We start from the raw sequence: 19,423 nt of genomic DNA on the forward strand, positions 1-19,423 counted from the left end.
CCACCTCAGCCTCCCAAATAGCTGGGATTACAGGTGCATACCACTATGCCTGGCTAATTTTTTGTATTTTTAGTAGAGATGAGGTTTCGCCATCTTGCCCAGGCTGGTCTCAAACTCCTGGACTCAGGCAGTTTGCTTGCTTCAGCCTCTCAAAGTGCTGGGATTATAGGCATGAGCTATGGAACCCAGCGAGCTGTTAATACAAACTTACATGCTTCCTTATAAAGCTTGGTCCCTGAGACTCTGTGGCTGCTCCTGAAGCTCCCTGGACAATGACAAGAAATTAAAGGGTTTTCTGGTTTATCTTTTTATTGTGAATAATGTGTGGAATTTCCCAAAATGTGTTCCTTAGTGTGTGGTCCTGCAGGACATTGATGAGTATTCAGGCGTGGGTCTGATGCAGACTAATTGGCCACAGTTTGTCTTTCTCACATGGCAGCCCAAAAGACTGCTCTCAGGGAGAGCAGTTGTCAAAAACAGTACGGAGCCTAGTAGAGCAGCTGTCCCCCAGCAGGACTCTGGTCCCTGAAATGAAATTGCTTCAGAAAGTTTGCTTGGTGTAAGGAATTAAGAGGAGAATTTTAGGGGCACCTGCAACGGTCTGATGGTCATTCTAATGGTTTCTGCCTTCCATCTATGGCAGTGTTTCATACTGGCTTGGGACCCATTAATTGTGGTGTGACTATATCACAACAAGCATTTTTGTTTTCTAAACTTTTGATTTTGAGATAACTGTAGATTTAAATACGGTTGTAAGAAACAATACAGAGAGATCCTGTATACCTTCCACTTGGTTCCCCCACCATGCTAACATCTTGTATAATTGTAGTATAACATCACAGCCAAGAAAAAGTCGTTAGTATAGTCCACACACCTTCTTCAGATTTGGCCGGATTTACGTGCACTGTATGAGATGTACATCTGTGCATTTTTATCATATGTGTAGCTTTGTGTGACACCAGCATTTTTAAGCAATTGAATAGTATCAGAGTGCATTACATCTGTTAAGGGTAAGTGTTGATGTGGAAACGTATTTTAGTTACATATGCACATCATGACTGGATTGTAGAAATGTCTCTTGACTGTGAGTCACAGTGGAGAATTTTGAAAACCACAGGTCGTTCAGTCATCAGACTTGATTTTATTTTACTAAAATGGGCTGCTAGAGAGCTCAAGGTACTCTGATTTCTAATTGGCTGCTCAGGGTGCCCCTGACCACTTACTTCTGGTACTTGGAAAACCTAGATTAATTGGATATATTGACAGCAACATATGCATTCTCTACCCCATGAGTTATTTAAGGGGTTTTCAAGTGTAATTTTGACTAGAAGCAGTTTTTGCTCTTTTTTTATTTTAATTTTAGTTTTTAGAGACAGGGTCTCACTGTGTTGCCGAGGCTGTACTCAAGCTCCTGACCTCCGGAGTAGCTGGAACTACAGGCACCTGCCACCATGTCCAGCTGAGTTTTTGCTTTCTTCCTTAGTAGAACATAACTAATGTTGGAGCTCACTGTACTCTTTTGCCAGTAGTAGGAATCCGATTTCTGGTAAGTACTGTAGGTGACAGAACCAAGGTTGCTTAGAAGATACGGAGTTAGGAGAAAAACGAAAAGGCATAAATATTTTCTACAGCAGTAAATCCTAAGGAAGTAACTAGCTCCAAGACACTGTCAACATTAAAAATCCATAGTGCAGGCTGAGCACAGTGGCTCACACCTGTAATCGTAGCACTTTGTGAGGATGAGGAAGGAGGATTGCTTGATCCCAGGAGTTTGAGACCAGCCTGGGTAACGGTGAGACTCCTTCTCCATCTCTATAAAAAAAATAAATCTGGCTGGGCACGGTGGCTCACGCCTGTAATCCCAGCACTTTGGGAGGCCAAGGCGGGTGGATCACCTGAGGTCAGGTGTTTGAGACCAGCCTGGCCAACATGGTGAAACCCCATCTCTACTAAAAAAAATTAGCTGGGCATGGTGGCGGGTGCCTGTAATCCCAGCTACTCGGGAGGCAGAGGCAGGAGAATCACTTGAACCCAGGAGGCGGAGGTTGCAGTGAGCCAAGATATGCCATTGCACTCCAGCCTGGGCAACAAGAGCGAAACTCTGTCTCAAAAATAAATAAATGTGTAGTGCAGCCTGGACAACATGGCAAGACCCTGCCTCTACAAAAAATAAAAATCAGCTGGATGTGGTGGTGCATGCCTGTGGTCCCAGCTACTCAAGAGGCTGAGGCAGGAGGATTGCTTGAGCCCTGAAGGTCAAGGCTGCAATGAGCTGTGTCGTGCCACTCCACTCCAGCCTGGGCAACAGAGTGAGACCCTGTCCCAGAAAAAAAGAAAAATCCATACTGGTGTAAACCCGTATCCAGATTGACTCTTCTCTTAACAAGGACACACTTGGCGTTAGTATGGATCTAGCCTCAAAGACCCTCGTCACAGATGAAGCAGCCCATCGTGACCAGTCGAGGCCTTAGGACCGCAGGAGGAACGTCTCAGGATGAGGGTCAAGCACACTGAGGGTGTGGGCTGGAAAAAAGGGATCTAGTTGTTTCTTCCTAGTCTCGGGAAGCCAGTGCCCCAAGGGTTCACACCTGGTAAGTGTAGGCGTCCTTGGATATGGGCTGTAGAGGAACAGTTTGAATCCAGGTGCCGCCATCTAATAGCTGTGTGACAGCAAATTTCTTAATCTGAGCCCTGGTAGCCTCATTTAAATTGGACATAATGCCACCTACCTGAGGATTTGTAAAAGGAAAAGAGAATGTCTGTTACATCATAAGCATTATGATGCCTGTAATTATAATGTCAATGAATCTTAGTTCCCTTTATACACTCAAGGGGATCAGAAGTGACAGGCTGTTGCCCCAGCAAAGTCCCACAGAAGCCAACCCTCATTCGGTGCTTGGGGTTTCCCAGGCTTTCCCCAAGGTAGTTGGTATTTTGGTATTTTCCCCTGCTTAAGTGGCCCTTACTGCCGGGGCCAGGCAGGTAAAAATCTCCATGTCTGGAAAAAGTGGAACCTGGGGCAAGCTGCAAGCTAAGAATAAGGAGCTTGGCAGGAAAGACGCTAAGAGTCTAACAGGAAGTGGAAGGGTGGACTTGGAGGGGGAATTGAAACCAAGAAAAGGAAATAGCCCTAGCTGCTGCCTCAGCCTTCTTGAGGGGAGCTGATACTTGGAGTTGGTTGCCGTTAAGTTACCCTCATTTGGAGTAGTACTGATGAGTGCTCGACCGGAACCTGGGTCTATTCTGGTGGCGATTTTGAGTTCAAGCAATGCTGCCCCCTACTGGGGGTTGCTAAAAGCACTGCCGTTTGTGTGGGAAGGGGGTGTTGGTTCTTTTTGGTTTTGGGTTGGTTGGTTTGGTTGGTTGGTTCGTTGGTTGGTTGGTTGGTTGGTTGGTTGGTTGGTTTTGAGACAGAGTCTCACTCTTCGCCCAGGCTGGAGTGCAGTGGTGCGATCTTGGCTCACTGCAACCTCCGCTTCCCGGGTTCAAGCAATTATCCTGCCTCAGCCTCCGGAGTACCTGGGACCACAGGCGTGCACCGCCACACCCAGCTAATTTTGTATTTTTAGTAGAGGCGGGGTTTTTCCATATTGGCCAGGCTGGTCTCGAACTCCTGACAGGTGATCCACCCACCTTGGCCTCCCAAAGTGCTGGGAATACAGGCGTGAGCCACTGTGCCCAGCCCACCCTACCCTTTTTTTTTTTTTTTTTTTTTTAACAGATGAGCGAATTAAAAGGTTAGGCGGTTTTTTTTGTTTTGTTTTGTTTTTTAAATTGGAGACGGAGTCTTGCTCTGTTGTGCAGTGGCGCAATCTCGGCTCACGGCAACCTCCACCTCTTGGATTCAAGCGATTCTCCTGCCTCAGCCTCCTGAGCAGCTAGGATTACAGGTGCCCACCACCACACCTGGCTAATTTTCGTATTTTTAGTAGAGATGGGGTTTCACCATGTTGGCCAGACTGCTCTCAAACTCCTGACCTCAGGTGATCTGTCCACCTCGGCCTCCCAAAGTGCTGGGATTACAAGGATGAACCACCGTGCCTGGCTCTGATTTTTTTTAATCATCTTTATTTTGAGGCAGGGTCTCACTCTGTCGCCCAGGCTGCAGTGCAGTGGTGCCATGAAGGCTCACGGCAGCCTCGACCTCCTGGACTCGAGCAATCTTCCCACCTCAGCCTCCTGAGTAGCTGGAACCACACAACATGTACCACTGTGCCCAGCTAATCTTTATTTTTTGTAGAGACGGAGTCTCACCACGTTGCCCAGGCCTCAGCCTCTTAAAGTGCTAGGATTACAGGCATTGAGTGTGAAGTGTTGAACAGCAGCTCAGGGAGGCCAACCAGGGTCCAGCAAACCCCGTCCCTGCTGCCTCCATTGGTCCAGAGCTGGTACCCGCAGCCAGCATGACACTCACCCAGTCCCAGACATTGTGGGTCAACAGAGAGAAATTCAGATAGCTAAGAGAATGGAAGCGGACAAAGGAGGCACAGGAGGATTCCGTGCCAGAGTCTGGATTGGTCACCCCCATTCAGGCTCTGCCTGAGGAAAGGAGAATGGGGTCCGGGCACAGTCAGCTGGATGGAGCGTCTGAAGACGGCTTGCACCAGAGCCCTCCATGGCTGAAGGGAGAAGCTAGGGGGTGAGTCAGCCCCAGGGCTTGATGGAACAGACAGGAGCTAGATGATCTAGGAAGGGAGAAACGAGGCTGAGCAGGAGACAGCCCAGGCTCCCTGGCTGCCACCGCCTAATCTGTCCCCCTTCACACACATCCCACACACAGTGTTTAGACAGAGCAGCAGAGAAGAAACAGACATCCTGGATCCCACAGGGAGCAGGCTGGGGCTGGGAACAGGAGGTCTGTTTATTCCTGGCAGTCACATATCAGAAGGGTCCCACACCCACTTCTGTCCAGGCCCCAGGCTGAACCCTCCCAGAGCCTGTGACTTCTGCCCGACCAGATCTCGTGGTTCTGAGGACCGGCCCTGGAACCCTGCGTCCTTCCGACCCACCAGCTCCCTCGAGGATGGATTTGAGGCTGGATGCTTTCCTCTTCCCACTTTTTGTCCCAACAGAAGTCCCTCCTCTCCAGGATCCCTGACTGGCTGTGCAGAGCTGGCACAGCCACACTCCACGGGCTTCCAGCCCTTCAGGCCCAGCTCTCCCGGAGAGCACCAAAGTCCCTTTGCTCCATTTACTTGCACTCTTCGGCCAGCAAGTGTTTCCTAATGTCTCACCCCCAGTCCCAGCTTTCCTGCTGCAATTTCTGCCTGTTCCCTCCCATTTCAGGCCTTAAGGGAGTGTGGCTGGGCTTCTCTCCTCCCCCTCACTCCAAAGCCGCACTTGATACAAGGTGGAAATCAAGGCACCACTTCTGGCTTCCCAGCCTTGAACTTGCCCTTCCCTCTCAATGTACCTGGTTTCCTCAGCTTCCCTGTGCAGCAACAGTGTCACTCCCCTCTTGCTTTTCCCAAGCTCCCCATGTGCCCCTCTCAGCAGATCTGTCTTAGAGGGGCCAGGTGCAGAGAAAGGCAGAAATCCTAATAATGTTCCCAGCGATCGCTGCCTGTCGCGGAGTGCTGAAGGGCCAAGTGTTGATCTGAGTCCTCATCACACGGGACTTCATTTAGTCTCACAATAGGTGAGTACAACTATGGGCCCCATTTGACAGATGAGGAAACTAAGGCAAGAGAACTTTAGTCATTTGCCCAAGTTCACTGGCTTTTTTAAAAAAGGATCCAGACAGCTCTGATTCCAGCGCCAGCTCATGCCTCTTCATCATGGGGGAGGAAAGAGAGGGAGCCATTTGTTGGGGCAAACCCCCACCCATCAAGGGCCATGCACTGGGGTATATGCCACCATATGTGTTATCCTGTGATATTCCCCACCAGGACCTTAATTAGAGGTGGTTTTTCTTGTTCCCATTTTAACACAGGCAAAAACCGAGGCCCAGTAGTACCTTACCCATGGTCACATCCCCAGAGCCATTTGTCCCTCATAGTTCAGAACTTGACTCAGAAAGCAGTTGAGAAAAGTATGGAATGACCCCAGATTCAGGAAGGCAAGTCTGGCCTTAGAAACTGAAAGGCCCATCAGGTGATGGGATGGGGGAGTGAAGATCCTCAGGCCCCAAACACCCGCCACTGCCACCATCACACACGGAAGTGTGGAGGGAGCCTGGTGTGCTGTCAGCTGGCTGGCCAGTCCAGGGGCTTAAATGTAAATGCATCAGCTGAGGCGGGAAGTCGGGAGGGGTAAGTCAATCATTATTATTCATTAACTGGAATGCATTTCTCAGATTACTCTGAGCTGGAGTAGGGAAACTGCCACCTAGGTGGCAGGGGGAGAGGGGAACTGGGTGGGAGGGGGAGGCAGGCCTCCCAGTTGCTGCAGTTCGGAATATGTCAGGTCCCACCCTCCCAGAGGCGGGGCCGGGGCTGAGTCCTGCCAGCCTCATTTCTCTATCCCTCTGAGAACCCAGACAGGGGCAGAGCCTGGGTAGGAGAGCCTGGCCCCGCTGTCCCCACTGGGTGGAGACACCATGCACTTGGTCCACTTGTGCTCTTCAGCCAGGACACCAGACATGGTCCAAACCCCTGCAGGGCTGGCTGCAGCAACTCCCTGACACTCAGGAAGGCCCAGGCTGGGCAGGCAATACCTGCTCCCAACAGCCATGTGAGTAGCTACTCCCCCAAACCCCCAAACCCCAGATCCTGGAGAGGCTACTACACCCAGCCCAAGCCACCAGACCGTCGAGGGTGTGCAGGTGGTACAGCCTGCACCCTGCTGGGAAATCACCCCTGGGGGCTGCTCCCTGCCTTTGTCACTGTTCTAGTGGAGGTGGGTTGGGGGGAATCATTCCGATTAGGGCTGGGAGCTCCAGCTCAGGCCAGGTTTGGGGTAATGGACCCTGAGTCTCACGGGGCTTAAGAGAGTTGATGATGCCCTGGGAAAGGGAACAGAAACTGCAAGGCCTCTAGAGAGGAAAAGACATCCTGGGTGGAGGGCACTGGAAGAGATTGAGGAAGAGAAAATATGCTTAGGGGAGGGGAAAGGGGGCACAAGGCCTCGGAGGCCCAGGCTCAGGGTGCTGGGGGAACCTGGGAAGGAAGGGGAGCATCTTCCTTCCACTCAGCTCAGGGCAGCCATGGGGCCCTGATCCCCTGTCCTGGAGGAGGGGAGAGGTATGAATCCTTTCCTTATTGACTTGGATCCTAGCAACAGCAGCTGCTCCCCTGTTGACAGAAGCAGGAGTTCCCACAGGACCCAGGACCCCTCCCCCTGTCCCCAGGATGTGGCAGCAGAGCCATGACACTGGAGGACTGAGACCAGGGAATGACGGGAAGGACAGGGACAGATGAGAGCCACAGAGAAGCCAGACTCTGCCCAGACTCCTCTTCCCTCTCCTCTGGGCTCAGCCTCAGGCCTGGGGGTGTGGGGGAGTCCCTCTCCTTGCTGCTGGCATCTCCACGTTCACTGCCACACGTGCCCTCCAGCTGCTTCTCTCCTCCCTCCAGCTCCCAGGAAGGACCCTGTTGCTAGTGTGGAGCAAAGACGAGTCAAGTTTATGGGCTGGAAGTCCTACCCGGAGGCTGCTCATTGAGCTGTGATGGCTACAAGGACAGATGGGGGGAAGGGCGCAGGGTGCCCGAGACCTGGCCCGCTGGAGCCTGTCACCTAATGGCTGGCTGGAAGACCACTACACACCAGCCAGCCCTGGTCCATTCTTTCATTTAGAGGCCTCCCCGGTGGAGGCAGGGATACACAAAATGCTTTGGGGCTGGATGGGCCCGCCTTTCAGTCTAGACAAGAGACCTAAACACAGCTGCCCAGAAAAGGCAGATACCAGAAATGGATAAAGCTGGCTGGGTGGGGACTGTCCGAAGGGCAGCCAGCAGTGAGCTCCGGCTGGTTGCTACCACATAGGACATATGTGTTGCCAGACCTGAATTTTCAATAGAAACCAAAGATAGTTTTTTATATAAATGTTTAATTGGCAATTAATTGAAAAATGCTGTGTATCAGCGAACATGATACAGCCCACAGCCTGCGGGTCTGCGCCCCTGGATTAACATGCTGCCCTGCCAGGAGGACACGACCTGCAGCCCCATCCTAACTCTGGCCACCCCATCCTGCAGGCATGCCGGCTGCCGCTCCAGGACTCCCCTGTCCCCAGGACCAAGATGACGCCCAACAGCACTGGCGAGGTGCCCAGCCCCATTCCCAAGGGGGCTTTGGGGCTCTCCCTGGCCCTGGCAAGCCTCATCATCACCGCGAACCTGCTCCTAGCCCTGGGCATCGCCTGGGACCGCCGCCTGCGCAGCCCACCTGCTGGCTGCTTCTTCCTGAGCCTACTGCTGGCTGGGCTGCTCACGGGTCTGGCATTGCCCACGTTGCCAGGGCTGTGGAACCGGAGTCGCCGGGGTTACTGGTCCTGCCTCCTCGTCTACTTGGCTCCCAACTTCTCCTTCCTCTCCCTGCTTGCCAACCTCTTGCTGGTGCACGGGGAGCGCTACATGGCAGTCCTGAGGCCACTCCAGCCACCTGGGAGCATTCGGCTGGCCCTGCTCCTCACCTGGGCTGGTCCCCTGCTCTTTGCCAGTCTGCCCGCTCTGGGGTGGAACCACTGGACCCCTGGTGCCAACTGCAGCTCCCAGGCTATCTTCCCAGCCCCCTACCTGTACCTCGAAGTCTATGGGCTCCTGCTGCCCGCCGTGGGTGCTGCTGCCTTCCTCTCTGTCCGCGTGCTGGCCACTGCCCACCGCCAGCTGCAGGACATCTGCCGGCTGGAGCGGGCAGTGTGCCGCGATGAGCCCTCCGCCCTGGCCCGGGCCCTTACCTGGAGGCAGGCAAGGGCGCAGGCTGGAGCCATGCTGCTCTTCGGGCTGTGCTGGGGGCCCTACGTGGCCACACTGCTCCTCTCAGTCCTGGCCTATGAGCAGCGCCCGCCACTGGGGCCTGGGACACTGTTGTCCCTCCTCTCCCTGGGAAGTGCCAGTGCAGCGGCAGTGCCCGTGGCCATGGGGCTGGGCGATCAGCGCTACACAGCCCCCTGGAGGGCAGCCGCCCAAAGGTGCCTGCAGGGGCTGTGGGGAAGAGCCTCCCGGGACAGTCCCGGCCCCAGCATTGCCTACCACCCAAGCAGCCAAAGCAGTGTCGACCTGGACTTGAACTAAAGGAAGAGCCTCTGCTGACTCCTACCAGAGCATCCGTCCAGCTCAGCCATCCAGCCTGTCTCTACTGGGCCCCACTTCTCTGGATCAGAGACCCTGCCTCTGACCCCGCACTGACTGAATAAAGCTCCTCTGGCCGTTTATGATTATCTAATTCCATATCTCAGGGCGAGGCAGGAGGAAATGGCTCAACACACCAACAATAGAAAGAACCTACAGACATACGCGTGGATTAAGGCAGAGTCCGACTCGAGGCAGGCAAGAAGTGTCGTGCGCACAGACCACCCCTGGAGATGGGGAGCTGGCACATCTCAACATCCAGCCGATTCTGCGGGACAGCCTTGCCCTGACGGGGCCCTCGCTAGCTCCTCCTAGGGTCCAGCCATCACAAAATCCACACAGACTCTGTCTCTGGGAAGTATATTTTATTTACATTTTTAAAATCTTTAACTAGTATCTCTTCCTCCTTTCCACCCCCAGAGACTTGGGAAGGGAAAGAACGGGAACCTCAAACACCTACTCCCCACATACAAATACACACCCCATGGCTCACACCAGCAAATGAAAGTGAAAGAGAAACAGGTCCACCCCTCCCTCTGAAGGGCCCACCAGGTCTGGGCAAGGGTGGGAGGGCCCTGGGCTGGGTCTCTAAAGAGAAGAAAAGGAGAGGGGAGCAAGTCAGTTGAAGAGGCTGGAAAGTCATCCAGGGCCCCACCCTCCTCTTCCCTCTGTGCCCTACTGCCTCTGCTGGCAGACAGGGGCAGGGGTCCCTTCGTCCCCTCAACACCAGACACACAGGCAGGGGCTGCAGCCATTAACGGTCAGGCCTTTGGACACAAAATACTTTCGCTTTGTGGTCTCCTGACGTGGTCACCACCAGGGAGGCATCTCTGTAAACAGAAAGCATGTGATTGCAGAGACTGGGGGACCCAAGCCCACCACCTAGGGGCCCTAGGGTGGGCTCCTCCAGCACACCCTCAGTTCTAGGGCCCTAGTGCCTAGCACTGGGCCGACATCTCTGCAGCCAGCATGGAGGGGATTAGAGGAAGCCCCCAGCACAGGAGAAGCAGAGCTGACTCCAATGGGGAAAATCAGTCTCAGCCTCTCCCTCATGACTGAGATGTGGGGCCCCGGAGGGTCACTGTCAGCCACTGGAATGGGGGCTGGGCTGTGAACCCTCAGGCTTCTCTGCATTCCTGCCTTAGGAATCCCTTCCCACACCCCAAGGATCCTGTGTCCCCTACATACTACTCCCACCTTCCAAATACACAAAGATCCCAGCCCTTGACCAATTCACTTACTTGCTGAGGGCAAAGTCCAGGATCTCGGCTGTGTGGCCCCGGTAGTCAGTAAGCAGGCGGCCAGTCCGGGCGTCCCAGAGGCGCACGATGCCATCCAGGCTGCAGGTATATACCACAGCAGTGCCTGCCTCCCACAGCAGCTGCACGATGCCCGACTGCCCCGAGGAATGACAGAGGCAGGGCGGAGGTTGGCTGGAGAGCTGAGAGCCATCTGCTCCCGATTCTCAAAGAGGGACAGCCACACACAAGGGCCAGGCAGGAGCCAGATCTGGGGTAGATGCTCCTGGAGGCCTGGGCTTCCCCACCACTATGGACACAGCCCACAGGGACCCCAGCTCCAGCTGCCCATACCTGGTGCTGACACTGATGCCTAAGAGTCTGCGTAGCCAGGTCATAGATGGCCAAGGTCCCATCCAGGTAGCCAACAGCTGCCAGGGGCATCCTGGGCAGAGGAGCGTACCATGAAGACTCATGAGGGCCTGGACTCACACGCCCTGCCGTCCTCCCAGGCCCCCAGCCCAGGCCCCTCCCACAAACCCCTTTCCCCATCCTCACTCACACACTGCAGAAGCCCAAGGACTCCACCGAGTTGGACTCACTCTCCTCCCCTTCTCCCAGGCTGGGCTGGGAGGCCACAGTCTCAGGTCTAAAAACACCCACCACCTGAAAGCCAGAGAGGATCAGAGGAGGACCCGGAATCCGGGTGCTTGATGGAGAGAAAGACGGTGGGGAGAGGAGACAGTGAAGACCCAGGAAGGAAGGAGAGGAGTTGGGAAAGCGGAGGCCCCAGCCGGGCTCCAGGTCCACTCACCTTGCCGGTGGTGGCACTGACCAGCTTGGCCTGGCAGTCCACAGAGCCAGTTAGGATCAAGCTGCCATCCTGGTTGGCAGCAACACAGGTGAGTGGGCCCTGGTGACCCTCAGTCCCTAGCATAGAGCAAGGAGGCAAGTCAGGCTTCGTCCTACCTCCCCTCTGAGTCCTGCCCCAGGTTCTCAGCCCCTCCCCACAAAGGCCCAGGCTAACACTTCCCCCCACTCTGATACCTTTCAGTACATGGATAGGGCTTCCCTGCTTCAGGTCCCAAATCCTGATGGTCCCATCTTCATAGCCTACCACAGCTCTCTTCCCTGAAGAGAGGCACAGATGAAGAGAGGGCAGAGGGCATGCTCACATACACCAAGCAAGGGAATGGGGAGAGGGAGAGGAAAGAAGAGTGGAAGGGCCCAGACACTGCCCCAGGAATCACAGGTGAGTTCAGAGCAGGAAGGAGGTGCTGTGAGCTTTGGGGCCCAGGAGGTCAGCACTGCAAACAGCAGGCCTCAGATTTTGCCGGCTGTGACCCAGAAGGCTGCTCTGGGAGGTGTATATCCCGGGATTCGGCCTCTGCACCCAGGAAAGGTCACTCAAGGGAGGTGCTCTCACCATCAGGGAGGACTCGGCCACAGGTGGCTGGGCAGTTGGGACCCTGGAAGGTCTTGCAGTCACCATTCGGGACTTTCCACATCCAGGTGTTGCCGTCAGCTGTGCCCGCCAACAGAACAGGTGCCCGAGGATGCCACTCCATCCACTGGACAGGGAGGAAGGGGCAGCAGGGAGGCCCGTCACCCCATCCCACCTAGAAGCCTGCCCCATGAGCTCCACCCAAGGTTTCCTGCCTCTGGGGTTCCGCGGGGACTTTCCAGGTGGCAGGTAGATATTCTTCCTGTGCCTTGGGGCGCATTGGCTCAGAGCTGGCTTGGTGCAATAAAGGCAGAACTGGCCTCCCAAGCTTGCACCCCCAACAACCCAAGGCCCCACAGAGCTGACTCCCGCTCTGATGATCTTACCTCCAGGTCTCCCGCTTCAAAGGACCAGACCTCCTCCTTGGTGTCCACCTGCCACACTTTCAAGAGGCCACTCATGTCCCCGGTGGCCACTAGAGTGGAGTCATGGCTGAAACCAGCACAAGTCACAGAGTCTTTATGGCCTTCAAAGAAAAGTGGGCAGAAACAGAGGAAAAAAATAGGGTACCTGGTGCTGGGGGCATGTGATTCTGGTAACTGGCCCCCTGAAAGGACCAGCTAGGAAAAAAAGAGGGGTGGGACTGAGTAGAACAGGTGCTGGAACTCACCACCACTCTAGGAACCAATACTCCCATGTCTGCTGGGAGACACTGCTGGCCCTCACTCAACCAGACCAAGTCCCAGCCTCCTATGCCTTCCCCCTTCTGTCCACTCTACACCTCTGCCCGCAATCCCACGTCCTCCCCTCTGCCCAGCTGCTCCTATACCAATGTGGCCTTCTCTGGCCTTTCCTGGATTCCCTTGGCCAATTAGTGCCTCCTGCCTCTGTGCCCAAAACACACTAGTATTCGCCCCGTGTCCCTGGGGCCCAGCACAGAGCTGGCACAAAAGAGATGTCACTAAGTGGCTATTGGATGCACAACCTCTGCAGGTCAGCCTCCTAAGATCTCCCAAAAGAATATGACCTCTCCCAGGCCTCTACCCCAGCCCCCTCACCTGCACACTCAAAGAGCAGCTCCCCATCGCTGAGCCGCCATACGAAGGCTTTGTCATCTTCACCCCCGGTCACTGCCAAGGTATTGGTCTTGGGGTCCAGGCTCACACAAAACACAGATGCTGTCCCAAGAGATATTCCATGGGTAAGGGGACAGAGCTCCCACCTAGGGCTCTGTCCTTCAGAACCTTCAGGAAACCCACCCCCTTTCACCCAAAGCGTGTCTTTCCTCCTGGAAAACACAGGTACATCCAAGTTCTTCTAAGTTTCAAGAATCGGGTTGTTAGATCCTTCCCACATTTGCCAAGCTCCCTATTTGCCAGAGTAGATCCCCTCACTGTGTGACTCCCCTGACCACCCAACACCAATGCCATGGACAAGAGGTGGGGACAGGTGCAGGGCTTACAGTTGTCAGCATGGGATGCCACCGGGGTTGGGTACAGAGCGAGGAGAGCATCACGTTAAGGGTTTTTTGTTTTTTGTTTTTTGAGACAGAGTCTTGCTCTGTCGCCCAGGCTGGAGTGCAGTGGCACAATCTCAGCTCACTGCAACCTCCGCCTCCCAGGTTCAAGCAATTCTCCTGCCTCAGCCCCCTGAGTAGCTGGGATTACAGGCACCCGCCACCACACCCAGCTAATTTTTGTATTTTTAGTAGAGATGGGGTTTCATCATGTTGGTCAGGTTGGTCTCGAACCCCTGACCTTCTGATCCACCTGCCTCGGCCTCCCAAAGTGCTGGGATTACAGGCATGAGCCACCGTGCCTGGCAACAGTTTCTTACTAAGAACTAGCACTTGAGAAAGTTATATAAAATATGCTCAAAGAGATATAATTATCTCTCATTTTATTTTTTTGAGATGGAATCTTGCTCTGTTGCCCAGGCCGAAGTGCAGTGGCGCAATCTCAGCTCAATGCAACCTCCGCCTCCCAGGTTCAAGTGATTCTCCTTCCTCAGCCTCCGGAGTAGCTGGGATTACAGGCACATGCCACCACACCCAGCTAATTTTTTTTTTTTTTTTAGTAGAGATGAGGTTTCACCATGTCGGCCAGGCTGGTCTTGAACTCCTGACCTCAGGTGATCCACCCGCTTTGGCCTTCCAAAGTGCTGTGATTACAGGCGTGAGCCACCGCACCTGGCCAATTATCTCTAATTTTATACTCACTACTTTTATTAACTTTTATCAAAGATAACTTTTTTTTTTTTTTTTTGGAGACAGACTCTCATTCTGTTGCCCAGGCTAGAGTGCAATGGTGCAGTCTTGGTCCACTGCAACCTCCGCCTCCCGGGTTCAAGCAATTCTCCTGCCTCAACCTCCCGAGGAGCTGGGACTACAGGCGCCCGCTACCACGCCCAGCTAATTTTTGTATTTTTAGTAGAGACGGGGTTTCACCATATTGGCCAGGCTGGTCTGGAACTCCCGACCTTGTGATCCGCCTGCCTGGGGCTCCTAAAGTGCTGGGATTACAGGCGTGAGCCACCATGCCCAGCCAAATTTTTGTATTTTTAGTAGAGACTGGGTTTTGCCATGTTGGCCAGGCTGGTCTCGAACTCCTGACCTCAAGTGATCCACCTGCCTCAGCCTCCTAAAGTGCTGGGATTTCAGGAGTGAGCCACCGCGCCCGGCCAAAGATAACTTTTTAAAAGAAAACTAAGAGGTTAATCAAGGTTAACTGGCAATGTAGAGGGTGTCTCGACTGATGCCAGAAGCCAAGCAATCATCCATTCTGCCACACTTTCCCACCTGTGGGCTCCTCCAGCGCAAGGCCAGCATCTTGCCCATCTCTGTGTCCCCCATAACGTTCTGTCCATGGCTGATGTTTAATGCTTACACGCCCACCTAAACTGATTTGAGGTGGATCGCCTCAAAGACCTACCTGAGTGCAATGCAAAGGTGACCTCGCTATCGTCGGGGCCCTCCATGCTGCCGACCACCCCTTCCTGGGGTTCTAGAACCCAGCCCTCTTCGTTGCCCTCTTCCTCCTCTTCTTCCTCAAAGTCCACATCTTCCATCTCCTGGGCCAGGTCATCTGCTTTGGGGAGAGGGTTAGAAGATGGGGCTCGGGAGGCGGTAAGAGGTACGGAGAGAAGCATGAGGAGGCCTGAGGCTGGGGCGGGTCATGTGGCGAGAAGGGAAGGTGGAGTCAGACACACCGGGGTCCGGGGGGGGCGCGCGGGACACAGGACGGGAGGCCACGGCTGGCCAGAGACCGTGCGGTAAGGGAGGGCCAAGGGGATGATGGGAAGGGGGTGTGTGAGGGGAAGGGCCAGAGGAGGCGTCAGGGAACCCCCACCCCAGCCAGGCCTGAGAACTAAGTGTGAGGGTGGGAGTGGGGGAGGAGGGGAAGAGGGATATCGGTAGGAATGACCGGTCGGGTGTGGAGGCGAGCGGGGAAAAGCAGGAGTCAGAGGCCAGGAGTGAGCGTCTCCTGTCCCATGGCCTGAGGAGCGGCAGTTCTCACCTGGGTCCGGCGGACCGGGATCAAGTTCTACCACCTCGATAATCTCTTCATCACCATGGAAGCTTAGGGTCTCCAGTTGGGGGGTGTCAGCAGCAGCCCCGCTTTCCGATTCGGACTCCATGCGGCGCAAGCGGCGGATCCACTTCTCTGGGCCCAAACGCCTCCCAGAGTCAGCTCTGCGCGACGACGCGGAACTCGAGCCCCTCCTCCCGGGAGGAAGTAGGCGTAGGCGACTCCCCGGCAGGAAGAGCGACGGCCGTTCGGCCAATAGCTACGAAGGTTGGCTGGCCGCCTCACCAATCACAGAGCGGCATTGGAAGATGGGGCCGGGGCGTGGCGGAGATAACCCAAACTCCGCCCCACCTGACTCCGCCCCCAACTGGAGGGAAACAAGCGAGCGTGCGCGCCTCCGGGGTCTCCTGGGAAGAGTAGTTCTCCTGGGTCCGCTCTGCGGGCTTCTGGGAGATGTAGTTTCTGGTCTGTAGGCAGGACGGAAGGAGCGGGGGAGGCCCCTTACGCAAACTACAATTCCCGGCGGGGAGCGCAGTGAAGGCGGGGGTGGGATCTGAACATGGCGGCGGTGGTAGCTGCTACGGCGCTGAAGGGCCGGGGGGCGAGAAATGCCCGCGTCCTCCGGGGTAAGGAGAGGGACCCCGGGGAGGGCAGGACTGCAGAAGATCCCTTTTCTTTCACGTCCAGCCCGACGATAGCAGGAGGTCAGGGCTCTTGGTTCCTGCCCACACTTTTCTGCAAGATCTTAGAGTCTGGGGGTGCAGAGATGCTCTTTAGAGGTCACCCAGTGCATCCCCCCGCCTTCGGGTTGCTCGACACCTCCGGGGTCTTGTTTCAAGAGGGAGCTCCTAGGAAGCCTGTTGGACTCCCGCGCTCCAGGTGTTTCACACTCACCGCAGTGCAGAGGAAAGAGCCCCGGGCTTCTGGAGGCTTGGGTTCCAGCCCCGGATAATTAGCAGTTTGACCTTGGGCAAAGCAGTTTTTCTCTCAGGGCTTCAGTTTCCTCTTCCGTACAGTGCAGGGGATGGAGTAGACTATCTTTAAGGTCCCTTCCAGTGCTAACATTTGCAGTTTCAAAACCTTTTCCCGGATTTCCTTCATACGTCTTATGTGAGTCCCACTGCAGTCCTTCCCATGCTGTTGTCTGAGGAAGAACAGCGAAGCTTTTCGTCCTGGCACCAGGGTGATGAGCCCGCAGTGACGTGGAAGTGGCTTCCAAAGGTGCCACCTCGGTGGCGATTTTCCCATTTCCCTTTGGATTCTCCTTGGCACTTGTTACTTCAGACTGCAGTCACTCCCCTTCCCCAGATCTCAGCCGCTCCTCCCAAGCCCTTACTGCCCCCCACCTCCCCGCTTGCTTTCTTCTCATCTCTTCTTACTGACCTTCCTTACCTCCATCCACAGGGATTCTCGCAGGAGCCACAGCTAACAAGGCTTCTCATAACAGGACCCGGGCCCTGCAAAGCCACAGCTCCCCAGAGGGCAAGGAGGAACCTGAACCCCTATCCCCGGAGCTGGAATACATTCCCAGAAAGAGGGGCAAGAACCCCATGAAAGCTGTGGGACTGGCCTGGTGAGTTTTAACCACCCCTTTGCCCACCAACGGGGTGTGGCTTGTAGGGGAGGGCAGGACTTAGAAACTTCTCCAAGTTTCAGGTGGCGAGCTGAATCCAAAGTTGTGGGAACAGAATTGTTGGGTTCGATTGGAATCTCAGAGGGGTGGGGCAGCGGAGGTGGGAAAGTATGTGGAATTGAGAAGACAGTGGGTCTACTGTGGAGTAAGCTGAGTTGATCTGATTCAGACTTGGGTCCCTGGCCTCATCCTCCCTTTTGGGAGCTTGGAGTGAGACCCAAGTTTAAGTAAGTAGTTCGTTGAGATCATGTGAGCTTGTACTAGTTGTATAGTAGTACTCAGAAGGCGTTATGAACATTGTGATTGGGCTCTGACTCTGACCTTAATACATATTATTGACCAATATTAAAGGGAAAGGAGGAAGAAATCAACATTTTTTTCTGCATGTGAGGTGTGCCAGTACTTTGCCATGTAATGTTTTAGTGTTTGAGATAAGTATTACATCCCCATTTCACAGAGGAAGGAACTGAGACTGAGCTAGGATTCTCACCTAGTCTGTGACTCCATGCTCTTTCCCCCATACCAAAGTGCCTCCCAAGCAGTGGCTACTTAGCTTAAGAGGGGAAAACTGGGAGGGTACCTTGGCCAAGTCTCAGAGAGGGAAAGCGTCAGGGCTGCCTGGAAAATCCTGCACAGGTGCTGTTGCAGGAATGCAGGGCTCGTGCTGAGGATCAGGCTCTAGGGGGGAGGAGGAAAGAGGCAGGCAGAGACCCAGCCACACTGGGCCTTTTGTGCCATGTCTAGGAGTTTGGACTTGGCCAGGAAGTGATGGAGTTACGGGGTTTTAAGCAGGGAAGTGACAGGATCTGATTTGTGTGGGTCCCTCCAGCAGCCAGCACAGAGGATGAATAGACTATAAGAGGTATTGCAGCATTCATGCAACTGATGAAGCTAGAATGACTCCCCCCAGCTCCTCTGGCTCAGGCTTGGCCCCTCCCCAAACCCCGTGCACATCTCCCCACCCGTAGGGCCATCGGCTTCCCTTGTGGTATCCTCCTCTTCATCCTCACCAAGCGGGAAGTGGACAAGGACCGTGTGAAGCAGATGAAGGCTCGGCAGAACATGCGGTTGTCCAACACGGGCGAGTATGAGAGCCAGAGGTTCAGGGCTTCCTCCCAGAGTGCCCCGTCCCCTGATGTTGAGTCTGGGGTGCAGACCTGAGGAGCGCTGCGACCCTCCTAGACTATTGACTGTTAAGTCCTCAGGTTTGGCCCAGATTCCAGTTCGTGCCTCTGAGGTCCACCAGAGGGCGCATGAAGCCCAGGCTGTTGCCAAACCCTACCCCGCCCCACACCAAGGAGCCAGCCAAAGGCAAATAAAGTTATTGAGTGTTTAGTAGAAAGGAACCAGGTCTGGGTTTGTGAGTCCCTTGGGATGGGAGGGGCAGAGGGTGGGGCTGGTTACTCATGTGTGCTCCCTCTCACAGAGCTCAGTGTTCCCAGCTGGATGGTGGGGCAAACCCAGAGACTTAAGTGCAACCAGCCTAGGCCTCGGGCCCTCGGGACCAAGCCCTCAGAGCTGCCGGCCAGGAGGGTGGGGTCCCGCTCAGCCTTGAAACAATAAAGAGAATCAAAGAAGGTATTCAGGGTGTGGAGGCAAAAAAAAGCACTGCTCTTTACTGAGTCCAAATGACTCGACTCTGGGCCTCAGTTTCCTCATTTGTTTGTTTTGTTTTTTGTTTTTTGAGACGGAGTCTCGCTCTGTTACCCAGGCTGGAGTGCAGTGTTGTGATCGTCAGCTCACTGCAACCTCCACCTCCTGGGCTCAAGTGATCCTCCTACCTCAGCCTCCTGAGTAGCTGGGACCCCAGTTGAGTGCCACCATGCCCAGTTACTTTTTGTGTTTTTATTTTTTTTTTTTTGATTTTTTTTACTTATTTATTTATTTTTTTTGAGACAGAGTTTCACTCTTGTTGCCCAGGCTGGAGTACAATGGCATGATCTCAGCTCACTGCAACCTCCACTGCAGGTTCAAGTGATTCTCCTGCCTCAGCCTCCAGAGTAGCTGGGATTACAGGCACTCACCGCCACTCCCAGTTAATTTTTTTTTTTTTTTTTTTTGTACTTTTAGTAGAGATGGGGTTTCACCATGTTTGGTCTGGCTGGTCTCAAACTCCTGACCTCAGGTGATTCCCCCCCACCGCCCTCGGCCTCCCAAAGTACTGGAGTTACAGGTGTGAGCCACCGCACCAGGCTCAGTTTCCTCATTTTGTAAGATGGGACTGGAGTTGACATGGACTGAACCTGCAGTCCATCCCCTCCTCCATCTGCAAAACTGTAGGTATACATACAGCTCTTTGGGGAAGAGAGTTAGCTCTCATGAGCTTTTGGAAAGGGTCCATGGTGCAGAAA

General features: G+C 54.4%; 3 protein-coding genes across 22 annotated transcripts in view; 2 read left to right on the top strand and 1 right to left on the bottom strand.

The window, feature by feature from the left end:
• Nucleotides 1-2,812: 2,812 nt before the first annotated feature.
• On the top strand, nucleotides 2,813-9,313 carry GPBAR1 (G protein-coupled bile acid receptor 1). Of its 17 annotated transcripts, none has more exons than XM_054678829.1 (4): nucleotides 2,813-2,922; nucleotides 5,473-5,638; nucleotides 5,933-6,251; nucleotides 8,136-9,313. In XM_054678829.1, the coding sequence occupies exon 4, from the start codon at nucleotides 8,181-8,183 to the stop codon at nucleotides 9,171-9,173; it is 993 nt and encodes a 330-aa protein (XP_054534804.1). In that variant the 5' UTR covers nucleotides 2,813-2,922; nucleotides 5,473-5,638; nucleotides 5,933-6,251; nucleotides 8,136-8,180; the 3' UTR covers nucleotides 9,174-9,313. The 17 variants fall into 17 exon arrangements, with proteins under 17 accessions (XP_054534804.1, NP_001315217.1, XP_063646347.1 ...); NM_001328288.1 differs by lacking the exon at nucleotides 5,933-6,251 and adding an exon at nucleotides 4,241-4,639 and having other exon boundaries at nucleotides 2,821-2,922; XM_063790277.1 differs by lacking the exon at nucleotides 5,933-6,251 and adding an exon at nucleotides 4,082-4,639 and having other exon boundaries at nucleotides 2,822-2,922; nucleotides 4,913-5,638.
• Nucleotides 9,314-9,580: 267 nt separating this feature from the next.
• AAMP (angio associated migratory cell protein) lies at nucleotides 9,581-15,818 on the bottom strand. 2 transcript variants are annotated; one of them, XM_009444252.4, is made up of 11 exons: nucleotides 15,428-15,818; nucleotides 14,843-14,998; nucleotides 12,971-13,090; nucleotides 12,299-12,438; nucleotides 11,895-12,039; nucleotides 11,516-11,599; nucleotides 11,283-11,398; nucleotides 11,031-11,134; nucleotides 10,823-10,913; nucleotides 10,472-10,626; nucleotides 9,581-10,060 (listed from the first exon to the last, which is right to left on the bottom strand). In XM_009444252.4, the coding sequence occupies exons 1-11, from the start codon at nucleotides 15,546-15,548 to the stop codon at nucleotides 9,985-9,987; spliced, it is 1,308 nt and encodes a 435-aa protein (XP_009442527.2). In that variant the 5' UTR covers nucleotides 15,549-15,818; the 3' UTR covers nucleotides 9,581-9,984.
• Nucleotides 15,819-15,981: 163 nt separating this feature from the next.
• The window catches only part of PNKD (PNKD metallo-beta-lactamase domain containing), a 76,328-nt gene continuing 72,886 nt past the window's right edge, over nucleotides 15,982-19,423 (top strand). For 2 of the 3 annotated variants that reach the window (XM_016950480.2, XM_016950482.3), the window contains exons 1-2: nucleotides 15,982-16,065; nucleotides 16,844-17,012. In XM_016950480.2, coding sequence (XP_016805969.1) covers nucleotides 15,999-16,065; nucleotides 16,844-17,012 — 236 coding nt within the window. In that variant the 5' untranslated portion in view covers nucleotides 15,982-15,998. Of the gene's footprint in view, nucleotides 16,066-16,843; nucleotides 17,013-18,040; nucleotides 18,419-19,423 lie in introns of those variants that run through there. The other variant, XM_516087.7, reaches the window with a different exon arrangement.

The sequence above is a fragment of the Pan troglodytes genome, chromosome 13 (assembly GCF_028858775.2).
Source record: "Pan troglodytes isolate AG18354 chromosome 13, NHGRI_mPanTro3-v2.0_pri, whole genome shotgun sequence".
Lineage (NCBI taxonomy): Eukaryota > Metazoa > Chordata > Mammalia > Primates > Hominidae > Pan > Pan troglodytes.

Coding starts and splice junctions, on each gene's coding strand:
- GPBAR1 (XM_054678829.1), top strand. CDS start 8,181: ATGACGCCCAACAGCACTGGCGAGGTGCCCAGCCCCATTCCCAAGGGG.
- AAMP (XM_009444252.4), bottom strand. CDS start 15,548: ATGGAGTCCGAATCGGAAAGCGGGGCTGCTGCTGACACCCCCCAACTG. Junction 10,914..11,030: donor TCCTTGGGCTTCTGCAGTGT/GTGAGTGAGGAT, acceptor TCCTCTGCCCAG/GATGCCCCTGGCAGCTGTTG. Junction 10,627..10,822: donor GGCATCAGTGTCAGCACCAG/GTATGGGCAGCT, acceptor TCCTCGGGGCAG/TCGGGCATCGTGCAGCTGCT.